Here is an 18217-nt window from a genome sequence, read left to right as displayed (position 1 = left end):
GTCTCAATTTCAGTTCACCCAATCAGTACAAAGGGGGAATTTTCATCCGAAAATAATTCACCAGACCCAAATTCCCTAACTCTTTTTGTCCTTACACAAGGCCTGACTATGGCCCCTGTGACTTTAAATCATTCCTCAAACCTGAATAGGACAGACCAGGTGCCGCTCTGGCTGCCAAGCACAAGAAATGTTAATTAGTCCCCATTCTTCACATCACAAGCATTTTGTGGAAGCTTCATGCAGCCTCACCCTGTGTTCCACACAAATAAAAGGAAAAGGTGCTCTGCAGAGAGAACTGCACCCAGGAATCTGCTTCCAGCACCAACTTCTGTTTCAGCACTTACCATGTCCTGCTGCTCCCACTGCCTTGGCTGCAGCCGTGCTGAAGGGAATTCTCTCTTCCTCCATAGCTCTTCCCAGGAACTGGTGTGGTTTCAGCACTGCCCTGTGTCCCTGGGGTGCTCTGGGCTGCTCCAGCAGCAGAAACTGTGATGGTTCATGGTCGGGGCCCAGAAGGGCTGGTGGAAGTTGTCCTGCAAGACGTGGCACAGTTTTGGTGCAGCCAAAGCAGAGTTTGGTTACAGCGGTGCCAACTTTGGTTCCAGGCTGGGCAGAGCCTCCTAGCCCTGCACCATCACCCCCATCACCATGACCCCCTGCACCATCACACCCTGAACCATCACCCCCTGCACTATCACCCCCATCATCACCATCATCATCACCCCCATCACCATCATCCCCTGAACCATCAGCCTGTGAGCCATCACACCCTAAACCATCACCCCCTGCACTATCACCCCCATCACCATCACCCCCTGAACTATCACCCCCATCATCATCATCACCACCACCCCCTAAACCATCAGCCTGTGAGCCATCACACCCTGAACTGTGGAGACAGATGGGCATGCCAGACCTCTCCTTTGGGGAGATGTCTCTTGAATGAGCTGTGATAAGATCATCTCAACCCTCCTGAACTGAGAAATCCTCTTGGTCATGGTGAGTTCTCAGCATGCTTTGGAGCCCCACGTAGATTCTTTGTAACCCACTGGTTTTTCCCCATTTGTACCACCCCTGCTTTTCCCCATTAGACCTCTGCTTCTGCCCTGTTCAGGAGGGAGCTGCCATCCCTGGCCTCATTTACAGGGTGGTGGAATAAAGCAACTCTGTGAATAACCACACGGTGCTCCTGTCTCTTTGTCCCTGTGTTGGCCTGGGGACACCTCACAAGGCAGAGCTGAAATCCCTGCTCAAAGCTGAGCTGGCCGTCCCTTGCTGAGGCTGCCTGACACCCCTAGAAAGTTGTCTCCTGTGGGACCTCTCTGTGGGAAGGTTTCAGTGTCTGGGTCAAGCAGTCAGACCCGTGACCAGCCATCACAAGGCTGAACCACCACCCTCATCACCACCACCTCCACCACCATCACCCCCTGAATCATCACCACCATTACCATCACACCCAACACCATCACCCCCACCACCATCACCCCCTGAACCATCATCATCACTCCCATCACCATCACACCCTGAACCATCACCATCACCACCATCACCATCACACCCGAACCATCACACCTGAACCATCACACCCTGAACCATCACCATCACCACCATCACCTTCATCACCATCACACCCTGAACCATCACTTCCATCACCACCACCCCTATCACCATCACCCTATCACCATCACACCCTGGACCATCACCCCCTGAACCATCACACCCTGCACCACTACTCCCATCACCATCCCACCCTGAACCATCACCACCATCACCCCCATCAGCACCCCAGAGCTGCTGCTCTGCCCAGAGCTCCATCCCAGTGTGCAGATGGTGAAGTATCAGGAGAAGGAGCAGCTCAAGACCCTCAACAAGGAATTTGCTTCACTCACTGACCAGGTGAGCCGAGAACCTCCCCCAGCTCCAGTTCCCAGGGTCTGGAGCCCAAGGGAGGTGTTGGGCATGGACAGGGCATGGAAAGGGCACGGAAAGGGCACAGAATCCTGTCAGGACAACTCATCAGAGACATCAAGGGAACTTGCACAAGCTTTCAGGGGACAGTCTTGGGATTTACGAGGCCTTGGTGCCCAGGTACTGCTGCTCTGACCTCTGGGCCTGACTGGGGCAGGGAACAAGCTGAAACCAGCTCCAGCTGCCCTCCAGTCCCCTCTTAGGCCTCTCTGCACAGCCCACATTTGTTGCAGAGCTGGTTTTGAGAATGTCTTTGCTTTTTTGTGCATTTCCACACGGGTGCCCCCAAACAAAAGCTGCTGGATTGGGAAACTCTGCCGGGTGTGCCAAGAGCAAGAACACATCTCACTGCCAGGCCATCAGCACTTTGCCATGGGATACCTGGGAAAAACTCTACAGAGATCATCCAGTTCAACCCCTGGCACTGCACAGGCTCCTCAAAATCCCACCCCGTGCCCAAGGGCGTTGTCCAAACATTCCTGGAGCTCTGGCAGCCTTGGGGGCTGTGACCATTCCCTGGGGAGCCTGTTCAGAGCCCCACCACCCTCTGGGGAAGAGCTTTTCCTGATATCCAGCTTGACCCTCCCCTGGCACAGCTCCAGCCATTCCCTGGGCCCTGTCCCTGGTCCCCAGAGCAGAGATTGGAGCTGTCCCTCGGGATGAAGCTGCAGCCCCTGAGGACTCACCTCAGTTTCATTTTCCCCAGCCAGACCAACCAAATGACTTCAGCTGCTCCTCATGGGGGCCCTCCAGACCCTTCACCACCATCGTCACCATTCTCATCCCATTTCCCATTTCCCATTTTCCTTTCTGACATTCAGGTTTGGATGCTGGAGCAGCGGGAGAAGGTGCTGGAGACCCAGTGGAGCTTCCTGCAGAATGACAGAGCAGCATCAAGGCCATGCTCAGGGCATTTATCTGGAATTTGAGGGAGAAACTGGGAGCCTTCAGCAGCAGCAGAGCCCAGTTACAAACAGGCCTGAGAGCAGCAAAGCAGGATTGGGAAGCCAACAGGAAAATGTGAGTAAAAAACAGAAATGCAACTTCAGAGCTCAAAATGTTGCTTGAAATTAGTGAACAGACAGAAACACTGGACTTTTTGGGGTAGCAAATGGTTCCCAGAAAACTTGTAGGTGAAGATTAAATTCACCTCCAGTAGAGAGGTGAAGAAGATGGAAAGATCTCAGTACAGAAAGTAACATCCGCATTTACAGGCACATGGACGAAGCAGAATATCCTCTTCCACATTTTCTTTCCCTCCTCCCTGACTCAGAAATTCAGATTTCCAAGTGTTCAGCAGCTATTTAAGGTCACACAAAAGCAGTTCTGCAGCAGAAACCTCTCTGAAAACACATTTGTTTTCCCACAGGCTACAAAACAAGAGTAAGGTATCCCAAAACACTGTCTGGGGAGAGGGAAAGAAATCAGAGTTTCATTTGTTTCACTTGTGGCCTGAAGGAACTCAGAGAATGAGGGAATTGTGCTGAACTCCAGCAAAACCTCCCATTTTCCCACAGCACAAGATCCAGGGATGAGTAGGGCCTGCAGACACATGCCCAGGAGGACCTACTTGTCCTAAGCAAGGTGAGCAAGGGACTCACCAGCTGAACTTTCCCCACCTGGTTTGGGTTTTTGGGTGGTTGTGGTGGCTTCTTTCCCCAAGGCAGCACAGGAAACAAGTACAAGCAGAAGCTGGGTTTGTTCAAACTCCAGTCAGACCCCAGATCCCAGGAGCCAGAGCACGGTCATGGCACTGACCCTGAGGGCAGCCCCGAGTCTGCTCCCCCTCCTAAAATTCCTCTTTCCAGCCCCAAAGCATCTCCAGAACACAGAGAGAGTTCTCTTGGCCAAAGCCGAGCTGGAAGCCAAGGTGGAAGGGCTGAAAGAAGAGGGTGGGTATCAAGCTGGATATCAGGAAAAGCTCTTCCCCAGAGGGTGAGGGGCTCTGAACAGGCTCCCCAGGGAATGATCACAGCCCCAAGGCTGCCAGAGCTGCAGGAATGTTTGGACAATGCTTTTGGGCACGGGGTGGGATTTTGAGGAGCCTGTGCAGTGCCAGGGTATCACTGGCTGGGGTCTCTGTACAAATCACAAACAGGACAGGATTGCGGAGGAACGCATCTCAAGCTGTTTTATTTTCCAGCATCAGTCTCATTACACAGTGATGGCGATGGGAAGCTGCCAGCAGCTCACATCCCCAGCACCAGACAAAGAACTCAATGTTACAACTTGCTTTAAAAGTTTTTTGACCAATCACACAAAGCAAAAGCACACTGACAGTGGTTCTATCGAATCACTGTAAGCACATGTACCTGTGGTTAAAACAATGCTTGCTTATTTCAAATACAATACCTGCTTGCAAGCCTTAAAATACAATGCACAGATCTCCATTATTAAGCTTCAAACTTCCTAATATCTTGCTACATATTATTTTCTGTAGGTTGGGGAGTGATTCTAGCCAAGCATTAATACACAGACCATTGTTCTATTTGTCCTTACTTTTCTACTTTTTACATAACTTTTCTGCTGACCTATCTCATGGCTATTGCTCAGCTCCAATCACAGTTCTGCTGTCTCTGAGCCTCCCTTTTGCAGTTTTCCCAAACCCCTCACCAGGGGTTGGACTGGATGATCCCTGTGGGTTTTTTCTCAGGTATCCGATGGCAAGGTGCTGATGCCCTGGCAGTGGGATCAGTGCCCTGCTCTTGGCACACCCAGTGGAGTTTCCCAATTCCTGAGAACATTCTACAGAGAGGTGAGAGGTTTTCCTCAGGGTTCCAGCAGTAATTCCCATTTCCCAGCTGGATTCAGAAGCTGGTTATGCCGGGGGAGCAGGGTGTGGCCCAGGCTCATGGTGTTTCATTGTGAAATGGTCACCACAAAGGGGACCCAGCTGGACATCGAGGGTGGCACCAGTCAGGGGCTGGACTGGCAGCACAGCAGGCACAGCCCCTGTCTCCACCAGAGCTCCGTTGGCTGCAGCCCCAGACACTTCTGTGAGGGTCAGCAGCCCAAATCCACACCTGGATGGAGCCATTGTGGGCATCAGGGCCTGGCACAGGGACATTGTCTGCAGGAGCTGGGCACGAGCCCAGGCCTGGCAGCAAAACAAAGTGAGGGCACCTGGAAAGGGTGGGGTGGGGCCCAGCTCTCTTCAGGCCAACTTCAACGGCACAGAAACACCCCCCACTCCCTGATCTGCTCTGGTGTAACTCAAGATGTGTTTGGGGATGTGCAACAACACCTTTTGAGCTGTCTATGGGATATGGAACAGCCTTAAGTAGAGGGATAGGATGGGATATTGGGATGAAATTCCTTCCTGTGGGGAGGGGCTGGGATGGATTTCCCAGAGCACCCGTGGCTGCCTCTGGAACCCTGGCAGTGCCCAAGGCCAGGCTGGATGGAGCTTGGAGCACCTGGGACAGTGGGAGGTGTCCCTGCCATGGCAGGGGTGGGATTGGATGGGCTTCCAACCCAAACCATCCCATGGCTGTGGTTTTATTTGGAGGAGATGAGAGTCACTGCAGGCAGCAACCCGGGACAGCTGGGCTGGCACAGATGGTCCAGAGACTGGAGGGAGAAATCAGGATCACCAGGGCCAGGTGAGAAATTGTGAGCACCACGGACCAAGTGAGAAGCTGGGAACACAGTGGGCCCCGTGAGCACAGCCATGTTGGGAATTGCTGCAGGGAGGGCAGATTTGCTGCTCCTGAGAATTCCACAGCCACCTTTCCTGATACTGGAGCAACTTGTAATCCAGGAGGAAGAAGGGTTAAAACCCCACTCGTCCCTCCCATTAAAACCAGATTCTATGTCAGTCCTGAGCTCAAACCATGACTCTGAACAAAGTTCCCCCATCCCTCTGCCCAGATTCTAGGCTGGCAAAATCCAGCCAGGACTGAGCTGTGCAGGCAGCAAACCCCAAAGCCTGCCCCCAGAGCCAGGGCAGGCTCCAGACCTGGCAGGAAGGTGATTCCTGCATATTTCCCAGAGCTCCTGAGCACCCAGGGCAGCACAAAGAACTTGGCTGAGACCGGACATGCAGCTAAAAGGGAAACTTTAATAAACGATTCATGAAAGACATAAAAAGCATAAAAATCCAACCCAAACCCCAATGCCAGGGCAGGGCTGAACATCAGCACAAAAACTGGGAGCAGGTCCTTGGAGTTAGGTCCCTAAAAACTCTTCCTACTGCAGTAACAACAATTTCCCTGGTGTGTTGAAGACCCATTTTGGCAGTAACAAGGAGTTTTGGGAATGGGGCATCAACTGAACCCTCACTGCAGGAGACTCCAGATATCACTGAATACCCTTAAATAGGGAGTGGTAAACAGAGACACCCAAAAATAGGGATTTTTTTCTCCCAATTCCCATGGAATTTGAAGTAGCTTTAGATCCCTCAAGCTTTGGGCTTCATTTAAAGAGAGGGAAAGGGTTTAGGAGGTTCTTGAGGAGTTATTTTGCTACAAGGAGCCTGAAATCAATTTGTCAGTGCTGCCTTTGGTCAGAAACAGCTTCAGTCACAGGAGAATGTTGAACCCCAACCCTGAGCCCATTTCCAAAGAAAATAAGGGGAGACCAAAGCCTGTTTTCTTCCTGGTATATTTAAAAAAACCCAACCCTGGGTGAGCCCTCAGCAGGGGCCAAGGAGCCTGAGGGATTGGAGTCTTCCAAATCCTATTAGAAGGGATTTAGAATCTTCTGGTCTTTTGCAGAAGCACAGCAGAAGTGTGGGATTTGCCTTTCCAAGGGTGAAATCCAGCTCGGAGCAGGGGGTACCAAGCACAAGGGTAACAGCAGGGATACCCCACCTGCATCCCGGGGTAAATTTCACCCCTCAGGCTTGATCCTGCTCCCAGAGGAATGGCTGAACCCCAAGAGTGCAGGATCAAGCCCCGGCAGGGCATGGGCAGGGCCTCAGCACTGCAGGCGTTTTGCAGCCAATTCGTCCTGCAAAAGGCTCCAAGGCTTTTCTTTCCACGGTTTCCCTCAGGTGCTGGGAATGCCGAGCTCCGTTCTCGGAGTTACTTCCTGACGCTTCTCCGGGTGGACGAGGTGGTGGTGATGGTGTAGGACTTGGAGGAGCCGCCGGAGGAGAAGCCGAGGGCTCCGCTGCCCATTCCTGATCCCAGGCTGAGGCCTCCGATCCCTGCTGCCAGGAGCCCGCTGGAGCTGGAATATCCACCGCCACCGCTGGAGCTGACCACGGCTGCGGGGAGAGGAGCAGCATGAGCACCTGGAACCCCCAGCCATGGAATCCATTGGGTGGGAAGAGCATTAAACCCCATCCAGTGCCCCTCCTGCCACGGCAGGGACACCTCCCACTGTCCCAGGCTGCTCCAAGCCCTGTCCGGCCTGGCCTTGGACACTGCCAGGGATGGGGCATCTTCTTGGAAATCCATTCCAGGCCCTGCCCACCCTCACAGGTGGGGAATATCCCAATATTCCCATCTAAATCCCATCTATTCCCTTCCCAATATCCCATCTAAACATCCCCTTTTTCAGTCTGAAGTCCTTCCTTCTTGTCCTGTCACTCCATCACCCAACCTGGCTCAGGATTCCCTGAGCTTGGAGAACTCATGGGGAACCCCTAGAAAATTCATGGAGAATCCCATTTCACAAACACACTCAGCTCATCTCCCAGTGCCCCAAAGCTGTGGGAATGTGGTTCCCCAATTCCCAGCAGGAATTAAGTGGCTGAAAATCAGAGCCACTGGTTTGGAGCATCCCTGAGAGAGCAGCTCCTGCCCAAGGTCCGGGCCAGGTGAGGATCCAACACTTCCCAAGCTGGAAAAATGCCCTCTGCCATCACCTGTGCAGCAATTCCCAACCCAGGGAATGCATTTCCCATTAGAGCTTTTCTATCCATACAAAAATGGGAGGAAAGGAAGATCACTTGGCCCCAAATCCACTTTGTATCCGGGTGAGTTGGGGCTGAGCTCAAGATGGAGCCCCAGCACCACCCCCAGCCTCAGGGTGCTCCCTCTAAGGAGGGGCTGAACTGGGTGAACTGGGACACTCTGGGCCCCCTTTTCCAAGGGTTTAGAGTGAGGTGGAACCGCGACAAACAACAAAATCCACTCACAGATGTTGACGTTGCCAACTCCATCGCCAGCCAACCTGAAAAGACAAAGGCAAGGGGAGGGATTAAACTCAGCTTTCCTTGGTCCTGGGCTCGAGGAGGAGGAGGACAGAGGCAGGGAGTTGCTGCTCCAGCTGTACCTGATCCAGGGAGGATCCCTGGGCCCTCCAGGGCTTTCTTCCAGCCCTGCCTTTCCCAGCTCTGTTATCACCATAGGGGGGAGGACAGAGCACAGAGGTTCTGTCCTAATCCCACAGGGATTTCCTCTTGGAAATGTTCTGCCACAGCATCAAACATGATGGAAACCAAGTTTTTTCATTCTTTGCTTATTTTCCCCAGGTTTTTTCTCCCCAAGAATCTGCCAGTTTGGCTCTTCAGCCAAAGCATTTCCAGGACCAGAACTCAGTTTTCCAAAGGTTTCCCTGTCTGCATTTCCTTGTGGAAATCAGAATTGGGCTCTCACAGTGTTCCCAGGCAAAGGGAGCAAAGCGCTCCCAGGACCCTTCCCAGAGGGAATCCAGGGAATCTTTGCTCACCAGTCCCCCCAGGTGTGCTCACCTGCTCTCCTCGCCCTCCAGCAGCTTCCTGTAGGTCGCAATCTCAATGTCCAGGGCCAGCTTGACGTTCATGAGCTCCTGGTACTCCCGGAGCTGCCGGGCCATGTCAGCCTTGGCTTTCTGCAGGGCATCCTCCAGGTCGGCCAGCTTGGCCCTGGCGTCCTTGAGGGCCATCTCCCCGCGCTCCTCAGCCTCAGCCACGGCCGCCTCCAGCTTCGCTCGCTGCAGGGACAGAGCGGCCACATCAGGGGGCTCCCGATCCCTGGGGGAGGATCCTGGGCCCCAAACCTCGGGCTCTGCTGCCCAGACCCCTTTGTGGATCTGGAGCTCAATTGGATCCCTGGGACTTCATCCCTACCTGTTTTCTTGGGCTCTGGATGGAGATGGAAACTCATCTCCTTCCGAGGTCTCCCAGAAGAAGACCAAGTTTCTCTCTGGCTACACTTTTTTCAGGTGATCCTCAGCTTCCCACTCCCCCACATCCCACAGATCCCTTGGGGTTCAGGAAAGCTCAGGTTTTCTCTGCTAATTTCCCCAGTTTTTTCAGAGCTCTGCATTTGAGATGTGGGCAGGACCGGAGCACACCTGGTGCTCCAAACACCCACACCCACCCCAAGACCAGTCCTGTGAGGCCCCAGGAACCCTCAGCTGTGCCCCCACACCTCCCAAACCCCCATGTTTGGCATGAAGGGCTCCCTAGAGGCTTTGTGCTCGCATCCTTTGTCCAAGGGAGCCCCACCAGAACAGCTCTTGGCTGGTGCCAGAGCCTCCCTGCCCTGAAACCAAATAATCCGGGATGAATCACCAGGTTTATCTGGAGCCTTGGGAGCTCCAGGCCAGGCCTAAGCCACGGCCCTGATAAAGCAATAAGACCTCAGTGAAAGCAAACAGAGCTCCCCAAATCTGTGTGTGTGTGCCCAAACATGGTGTTCCCTGCTGGGAAAGGGAGTGGACAATGATCCCAGGAACAGGAGGCCACAAGGGTTGTGTGGGGGCCCCTCTGTGTCCCAGGGGTGATTTCCACTCGTCCTCTCCCAAATCCAACCTTCCTGGCAGGATCACCCTGGTCCCAGTGCTCTCCCTCCCCCTGCAGAACTAAAATCCTTCAGGATGAGCAGTGCAGGCCCCCCAGAATGGTTCTTACAGACCGTGGAGCTGTGAAGGTTGGAAAAGATCTCCAAAATCACCAAGTGCAAGGGGTTGTGTGACACCCAGACCCCTAAAACATTCCTACCATCACAGAATGTTAGGGGAGAGCAAACATTCCTTCCTGTCCAGAGCTGGAAGGGACCCACAAGGACCATCATGGCTCAGCACATGACAACCCTAAAAGTCCCACTAACCCTGAAATTCAACACTTGAGAGTGTGGTCCAAAGGTTCCTGGAGCTCTGGCAGCCTTGGGGCTGTGACCATTCCCTGGGGAGCCCCTGTTCAGTGCCAGACATCCTCTGCAGGAAGAAGCTTTTCCCAATGTCCAAAGTGACCCTCCCCAGACCCAGCTCCAGCCGCTCCCTCAGTGCTGTCCCCAGTCCCCAGTGGGCTCAGAGCCACATCCCAGCTCCGAGGCCAGAGAAGGATGGGAGAGGGGCAGCTCCTCACCTGGGCCTTGGCATTCTCGATCTCGCCCTGGATCCTCTGGATGACCCTGTTGATCTCTGTGATCTCATTCTTGGTGTTCCTCAGGTCATCCCCGTGTTTGCCAGCTGTCACCTGCAGCGCCTCATACTGGGACAGAGCAGTGGGACAGAGTGATGGGGTGAGGATGGCAGGGAGTGAGCAGGATAGAGCCCCCCCCCTCATGGCACAGGGGATACAGGTGCTGACAGAGCTGGAGATCATGGAATCATGGAATCATGGCTTGGAAGGGACACTAAAGCCCATTCAGTGCCATGGGCTGGGACACCTTCCACTGTGCCAGGGCACTCCAAGCCCCATCCCACCTGGCCTTGGACCCTTCCAGGGATGGGGCAGCCACAGCTTCCCTGGGAAATCCATTCCAGGGCCCCCCCACCCTCCCAGGGAGGATTTCCTTCCCAATATCCCACCCATCCCTGCCCTTTGTGCACAGGGAAGCCATTCCCTGTGTCCCATCACTTCAGGCCCTCTCCAGCTCTCCTGGAGCCCCTTTGGGGACTGGAAGGGCTCCAAGGAGTCTCTGGGCGGAGCTCACCTTGCTCTGGTACCAGGACTCGGCCTCGGCGCGGCTGCGGTTGGCGATCTCCTCGTACTGCGCCTTCACCTCGGCGATGATGCTGTCCAGGTCCAGGTTCCGGCTGTTGTCCATGGACAGAATCACCGAGGTGTCGGAGATCTGGGCCTGCAGCTCGTTCAGCTCCTGCAGGAAAACCAAGCCCGTTCATCAGTGAGGTTTCAGGGTCCCTCTTTTGGAAGCCAATTGAAGAGAGAATCCAAGGAGAGAAGGGAGAGGGAGGGGAGTAAGAATTGCATCAAAATAATTATTAATGAGGAGGGAAGGAACCTTGCAAAACACAGAGCAACAACCAACAGCAGAGCTGAAGCTGTTTATCCCTGCTTTGGCAGCAGGGCTGCTTGTTTCACTGTTATCCCATCCTAGCTAGCTGCAGAACCTGCAGGGGCCAAATTCCAGCACCTCTCTCAAGGATTTGTGTCCAGCTCAGGTAATCCCTGCTCTTGCAAACAATGGGGAGGAGGAAGGAGCCTGGAACAAGCAGCTTTCCTTCATTCCTGTCACACAGCACCACCTCCCCCAGCCACTTGTTTTCCTTGTTTTTATACAAACAGCATCCCAAATACAATGTCTGCAATCCATCCATCCATCCATCCCACATAGGGAGAAATCCTTGTGACAATCCACAGAATTCAGAGAAATCACTTCCCTTGCAGGCACAGTTTTGCTTATGAACGGAAAGACTCAACAAATCCATCACCTTCCCCACGTTCATTTCCCAGCCAGCATTCCCTGTTCTCCCCCTCTGAAGGACAGAAGGATCCTCACCGCCTCGTGGAAAGCCCTCAGGAAGTTGATCTCATCTGTCAGAGCATCCACCTTGGCCTCCAGCTCCACTTTGTTCATGTAGGCAGCATCCACATCCTGGAAAAACAAGGAATAAACCATGGAGATTGTGGAGCTTTGATGTCTGAGCCCACCCAGCCTCTGGTGGCTTCCAAAGGAGTTCCCCAAACCAGCTCCAGGTGTCCCAGTGGCACCGCGGGGCCACAAATCATCTCCCAGGGCACTGAACGCTGCTGGAGTGCAGATCCTGAGAGTCCTGGGGATCCCTTGGATCCCTGTTTGCAAGTTCAGTGTCAGGTTGGACACAGAGACCTCGGGAAAGATCCCAAAGGAAGATCTGGCATCATCTCCAATGCCCCTGGGACCCAGCAGCTCTCCCCTGCATGTTTGGAGACCTCAAGGCCTCCCCTGAGCTGTTTTTGGCTGTAATTCTGCCCCTCAGAGCTTCATCAGAGCTGGAGTACACTGTGAGTGGGGCAAAGAGTAAACTGTGAGTAGGGGCAAACATGGGGAAGGGCTGCCCACACTGCTGATCAGTCCCAGGGAAGAGCCGTGCCTGCCCTGTGCCTGGAAGTGTCCAGAGCTGGACGGGGCTTGGAGCACCCTGGGCCTATGGAAGGTGTCCCTGCCCATGGCAGGGGTGGGAATGGGATGGACTGTAAGGTCCCTTCCCACCCAACCCGTGTGAGGGTTCTGTGACCCACGAGGATATTCACCTTCTTGAGCACCACAAACTCATTCTCGGCCGCCGTGCGCTTGTTGATCTCATCTTCATACCTGCCAAAAACAAAAGGGATTTCTGTGAAATTAGAGCCTGGATAAAAGGAGAAACATCCCAGTGAAAGGTTGTCCCAGCTCTCTTCTCTATCCCTCCATTTCTTGGGAGCCAGCCCAGCACTCCTCCAGGGCTGTTGCACCAGTGGTGTCTGCTCTGGATGAGCTGCTCCATCACCACCACCTGAAACCGTCCCCTCCCTGCTCCCCCAGAATCCTTAAAATTCCCTGTGCTCCAGAAGATTCCTGCTCCTCCTCTGGGGAGGGCCCAGGCTGTGCCCCCACTCTGTCACCAACCCCTCAGGGAGAGACACAAACAGATCCCTCCAACTCCTCTGGGCTGATCCCAGCACTTGCTGGAGCTGCTTCCACTCTGCACTTCCCTACTCCAGACTGCCGACAACACTTTGCAGGTGTTGAACACGTGGCACTGTTCTGGGAAGAGCCAAAGGTAATTAATTACCCTCATTCTCCTCTAAAGCCTCACCAAATTCCAGTCTTGGTGACTGCCATTCTTTAGGTGTTCACCCTCAGATGAGGGGCTCGCCTGGAAATCTCCAGGGGTTCTCCTAAAGGTCTCCAGCAGATAAAAATCCCTCTCCACAGATTGTACAGGACCACCACTGATTTGCAAACCCGGATCTTGGAGCCCACCTGGACCTGTCTGTGCACTCCCAACCTGCCCAAACATCCAGCCCCAACCTGCTCTGGGCATCTGGGAATCCTGAAAGCCATCCAAGGAACAGAGCAGGAAGCACTTTGGCTGTTTGGGAACTGTTGCCAGGTTAAGGCTCTTTATTTACATGGGCCCTGCATGGCCAGAACTGGAATTTGCCTTCCAAAGCAGGAGCTGCTTCACCTGCCAAGCCTCCCCCTCCTGCTCCGACCTGGAATGGAGCCCATCCACACCAGGATCAATGGACGTTGCCCCTCTGGAGGTCACTGAGCTGCCAGTGCAATTCCAGAGGAATAAATCCTGGGAAGTGACGCAGAGGCACCACCTCTGCACACCAGGGATCAGCAGAGAGAGGTATAAAAACAGTGAATTCCTCCAGAATGGATCACCAAACTCCTCCTCTCCTTGGGGCAGCTCCACCAAGCTGGTCAATGAGCTGGTAAAGCATGGAATCTTGGAATGATTTGGGTTTGTGGAGACCATAAAGCCCATCCCATTCCTACCCCTGCCACGACAGGCACACCTTCTGCTATCCCAGGCTGCTCCAGCCCTGTCCAGCCTGGCCCTGGGCACTGCCAGGGATCCAGGGGCAGCCACAGCTGCTCTGGGAAATCCATCCCAGGGCCTGCCCAGCCCCACAGGGAGGAATTTCTCCCTAAATTGTCCAATACTGTCCCAACATCCCTCTGAAAGGCCAGGACACTCCTTGGAACTGAGCCCTGTGGGCAGCATGGCCCCAGCTGGCTCCACACCCTCTCCCACTGCAATTCCTGAGTTAGGGGCTGGTGTCATCCCTGGAGCCTTTCCTCCCCTAAATATCACCTGGGAATTCCTGTGGAAACCAAACCTATAGAAAAAAGGCCACAGGCACCCTGAGAGCACATCATGGTTTAGGTTTTCCACCTATAACTGAGATTTTCTCCATACGAACAGGAAGCAGCAGGTGCTGCATTCCAGTTACTGCATCCTCACTCCCTCAGCTCCTAATTCCTGCTTCCCTTCCGTTAGCACACAGAGGGTTTGGCTTTCCATGGATCTGTACCCTAAAGGAATAAATCCATGAGATTAGGACTGAATCCATGGGAAATGTAGCTAAATTTTGGGGTTTAATCCCTCTGGCTGCAAAGCAGCTCCTTGCAAAGATTCCAAGGCCAGCTGTGGATGGAATAACCAGGCAGGGCTGGGGGCAGCATCATTCCCAGGCAGCTCTTTGGGAATCTCTGGGTATTGACCCTCCCTAAACACACCCTGGGGATTATCAGCTCTGTTTGTTTGCAGTTCCTGCTTGATCCAGTTTGCCAGCTCCGTCCTATTCTTCCCTTTTCAGAGGCATTTCCCGGCTGGGCTGGGCTGGGCCGGGCTGGGACAAAGGCCACCTTTCTTCTGGGGCTCCTCCCAGGTGACACTGAAAAGTCACTGAAGAACTGCAGGGCAGCTGCTCCATTCCCTGCCCAGGGAATCAGCCGGGAGCTCCTGTGGAACTCTTGGGCTCCAGCCACCCCAAAGAGCCACTTCCAACCCTGAGGAGGCCCCAAAGCACCACCTCCAACCCAGGGAGGCCCCAGAATGCCACCTTCAGCCCTGAGGAGGCCCCAGAATGCCACATCCAAGCCTGAGGAGGCCCCAAAGCAAAGCCAAGAGGATGGAGGCACCAGCCCATGTAGGAACAAGGTGCCAGAAAGGAGCAGGAAGAATCCAGGCAGCTTTCCTGGACTAAACACCTCATTGCAGGCCAGAAAACATCTCCTCCTTAGCAGGAGAGCTGGGGACATCCATGCCCAGCTAAACACCTGGACTGAACACCTCATAACTGGCCAGAAAACACCTCCTCCCTGGCAGGAGAGCCGAGGACATCTGTGCCCAGCTAAACACCTCATTCCTGGCCAGAAAACATCTTCTCCCTGTCAGGGGAGCTGGGGACATCCATGTCCTTCCCTCTCCTGCTAATCCCTCAAATAAATCCTTAAAACTGAGGTGGGTTAGGAGAGTTGCATCCCACTGGCCCAGCCAGCAGCTCCACCACCCTGTTATCAGGGGGATACTGATACTTTACTTGGTCTTGAAGTCCTCCACGAGGTCCTGCATGTTCTTGAGCTCTCCCTCGAGGCGCCCCTTGTCGGCCAGGAGCCCATCCAGCTGCCGCCGCAGGTTGCTGATGTAGGTCTCGAACATGGGAGCGATGTTGCTGCGCGTCGTCTTCTGCTCCTGCAGCAGGCTCCACTTGGTCTCCAGCATCTTGTTCTGCTGCTCCAGGAACCGCACCTGGGAGGGAGCACAGGGGTCACTCAGGATGGTGGGAGAGAGGGGAGCTGGCACTGCAGGGCATGGAAGGGCTGGGCTGCAGGTGGGAATTTGGGTGGCACCCAGGAATTTGGGTCTTCATGGAAGCACCAGAGGAGGGTCATGGAGACCACGCTGAGGAGCTTGGCTGCTCTGGGACCTGGTTTGTGACTTTGAGGAATTAAAGAAAAGCAGATTCTGCTGGGCTGACACTTGACAGAAACCTGCCCCTGACATCAAACCCTCCAACTGCTCCAACTCCAGGGCTGGATTCCTCACATTTCGGGAATTCCAGAGCGGGATTTACACAAGGTTAGTTAGTGCAAGAGAGCCAAGATGTGCAGGGCAGCATGAACACCCAGGGCAGGCTCTGGTTCCATCTGCTCTCCTGGGACAGCTCCCTCCAGGAGCCTCTCCCTCCCCAGATTTGGTGCTGGGGTGGGGGTGCACAGCCTGCATCCCCATTTGGGCAATCCCAGGTAAATCAGGGCTGCAAAGGCAGCCCGAGCAAGGCAACCTGTTCTGTTGGCAATGCCAGCAGGACTTTACATCGAATACTAAGAATTATTTGATTGCAGTGGGCAAATCCCACCACGTTCTCCAGGACTGATCCTCACCCCATTTGTGAGCAAACCAGTTCTGGGTCCCACCAACTGTTCAGCACCCCCATAGCTCCGAGCCAGCCCATGCCCTCACCTTGTCAATGAAGGAGGCGAATTTGTTGTTGAGGGTCTTGATCTGCTCCTTCTCCTCCTTGCGGACCCTCTGGATAGTGGGGTCGATCTCCAGGTTGAGGGGCGTCAGGAGGCTCTGGTTGACGGTGACCTCCTGGATGCCGCCGGGGCTGAAGCTGCCCAAGCCGGCTCCCCCATAGCCGTAGCCCGAGCGGACGCTGAAGGAGCTGCCCCCGGCCAGGCTGACCCTCTTGCCGGCCGAGCCCAGGCTGTAGAGGCTGGCGCTGCCGAAGCCGCCGGCGCGGCCGAGCCCCGAGCTGCGGCCGGAGGACACGGTGCTGACCCGCACCTGGCTGAGCGCGGGCCCGGCGGCCGAGCGGGAGCTGAAGGTCACTGAGCGGGACATGCTGCTGCGAGCGACGGTCCGGGGGTGCCTCTTTGCTGCTGCGAAGCTCGAGAGGCTGCGCTGGAGGCCAGCGGAGTGAGAGCGCTGCCGCTGCCTTCCCCTTTTATCCGTTAGAAAAGCTGGGCTTGGCCCAAGGGCACCGCGGGGATCGTTTTACGGCTCGGAGCTGGGTGTGCCTGGCTGCATTCCCACCCTCCGGCAGCAGGGAAGGGCCCGGGGAAGGGACAGGACACACCTGGCGCTGTCCCCGCTGCGCTCCTGCGGCACCTGAGTGTGCGCCGAGCCCAGCCCTGCTCCCCGATCCTGCTGGGAGGATCCCCCGATCCTGTGCCCCGGGAGAGACACAGGGAATACACATTGGGGAGGATTTGGAAGCGCTGCAGGCGGGTTCTCCCCTGGGCACGGCGCAAAGCTGATAAAGCGGCCCCTGCGCCAGGTCCTGGCTGTTTAATATAAACCAGGGCACTGCCAGCAGTACCCAGAGCCTGCTGCCCAGGGGGACATATTTGCTCTTCCCTCTCCTGCTAATCCCTCAAATAAATACTTAAAACCAAGGTGGGCTAGGAGGGTTGCATCCCACCCAACATTTAGTCCACACTCAAAAGGAGACAGAATTAAAATCCTGGCTGAACATTCTGGGTCCCTGCTTGAATTTTTGGAGTTCTACGAAGAAAAAGCAGAGAAAAAAAAAAAAGAGTTTCAGGCTTTTCACCATTTTCAAATAGTCCCAGAGGGCCTCAACCCTTCACTATCAGGTCGTAAATTCCCCAGGAGATTTCAAAGTCTGGCCTGAAAGTGTCACCCTTCAGCTTTTCTGTCCCCAGGACAGGGAGATAAGGCTGGTTGCAAACTCAGCCTGCTCAAAATCCACCCGTCCTGCTCTGGGGGCAGAGGAGAAGCCTGGCTGCTGCAGGGAAAGTCTCTTTTTAAAGAGAGAAAAGGGGGAATTCGATCCAGGAAGAGAGAGATGGGGCAGAATTCCTGCAGGATTCCTGCCAGCCCTGCACCTGGCTGGGCTCCCACCATCACAGGTTGGACTCGATGATCTCAGAGGTCTTTTCCAGCCTAATTGATCCTGGGATTAAAAAAAAAAATCCATTGTGTGTGAACTAAGTGGAGTGTAACAGACATGCCCTGCAGCTCCCCTGGGGCTGGAGGACAGGACAGGGATCCCTCCGTGCATCCATCCATGCACAGCTGGGAGCAGGGCAGTGCCAGCCTCACACAGCCAGGCTGGAACAGTGCTGGCATGTCCTGAGAGGGCAGGGCTGGAAGCTGAGTGTGGGACTGACAGTCAGGCAGCAATTCCCACCCGGCTCTGGCTGTTAGCAGGCTGGATTCCTGCCTGGATCACCACACAGGCACTTCCACACAACACAAGAGGCACAGGAGGAGCAACCCAGGCAGGTGAATCCCAACCTTTGGCCACAAAGGCAAAGCTGCTCCCAGCAGCCTCCAGGAATCCCAGTTTGGCACTGGGGAGCTGGACTTCACCCAGGGTTTGGGTGAGGACAAGCCCATCTTCAGCCCAGCTCCCACCCTCATTCCCTGCACCACGAGCAATCCAGGTGGGAGCCGGAGCCTCATCCCTGCTTTCTGTGCCCAGGTTTGCTCCCTCCCCCCCCCCCCCGCCAGGTCGATATTCCCCGTCTGAGCCAGGTTGAAGCCACGTGGCCACCAGAGGTGTCCCAGGGTTTGTTGTGTTGTTGTTCCATGGCAACCCGGGGCTGTCCCACAACTGCTCCGACCGGTAAATTCCTGCAGCCCTGGTGAGTGACCCCAGGGACTGCGGTTTGGTGACACC

General features: G+C 54.8%; 1 protein-coding gene across 1 annotated transcript; it reads right to left on the bottom strand.

The window, feature by feature from the left end:
- Positions 1–6008: 6008 nt before the first annotated feature.
- On the bottom strand, positions 6009–16782 carry LOC102067755 (keratin, type II cytoskeletal cochleal). The gene is made up of 9 exons (XM_005495828.4): positions 16030–16782; positions 15107–15315; positions 12320–12380; positions 11586–11681; positions 10779–10943; positions 10208–10333; positions 8609–8829; positions 8054–8088; positions 6009–7177 (listed from the first exon to the last, which is right to left on the bottom strand). Exons 1-9 carry the CDS (start codon positions 16411–16413, stop codon positions 6993–6995), a joined length of 1482 nt encoding a protein of 493 aa, XP_005495885.1. The 5' UTR covers positions 16414–16782; the 3' UTR covers positions 6009–6992.
- Between the last annotated feature and the right edge of the window lie 1435 nt (positions 16783–18217).

Source organism: Zonotrichia albicollis, chromosome 33 (genome assembly GCF_047830755.1).
Source record: "Zonotrichia albicollis isolate bZonAlb1 chromosome 33, bZonAlb1.hap1, whole genome shotgun sequence".
Taxonomy (NCBI): Eukaryota; Metazoa; Chordata; class Aves; order Passeriformes; family Passerellidae; genus Zonotrichia; species Zonotrichia albicollis.
The sequence above is the reverse complement of the archived record's forward strand: the minus strand, read 5'-3'. Positions and strand labels throughout refer to the sequence as shown.

Excerpts from the sequence above, each read along its gene's own strand:
- LOC102067755 (XM_005495828.4), bottom strand. The coding sequence starts at position 16,413 with ATGTCCCGCTCAGTGACCTTCAGCTCCCGCTCGGCCGCCGGGCCCGCG. Across the intron at positions 11,682-12,319 it reads AGTTTGTGGTGCTCAAGAAG|GATGTGGATGCTGCCTACAT; the intron begins GTGAATATCCTC and ends TTGTTTTTCCAG. Across the intron at positions 7,178-8,053 it reads AGTTGGCAACGTCAACATCT|CCGTGGTCAGCTCCAGCGGT; the intron begins GTGAGTGGATTT and ends CTCTCCCCGCAG.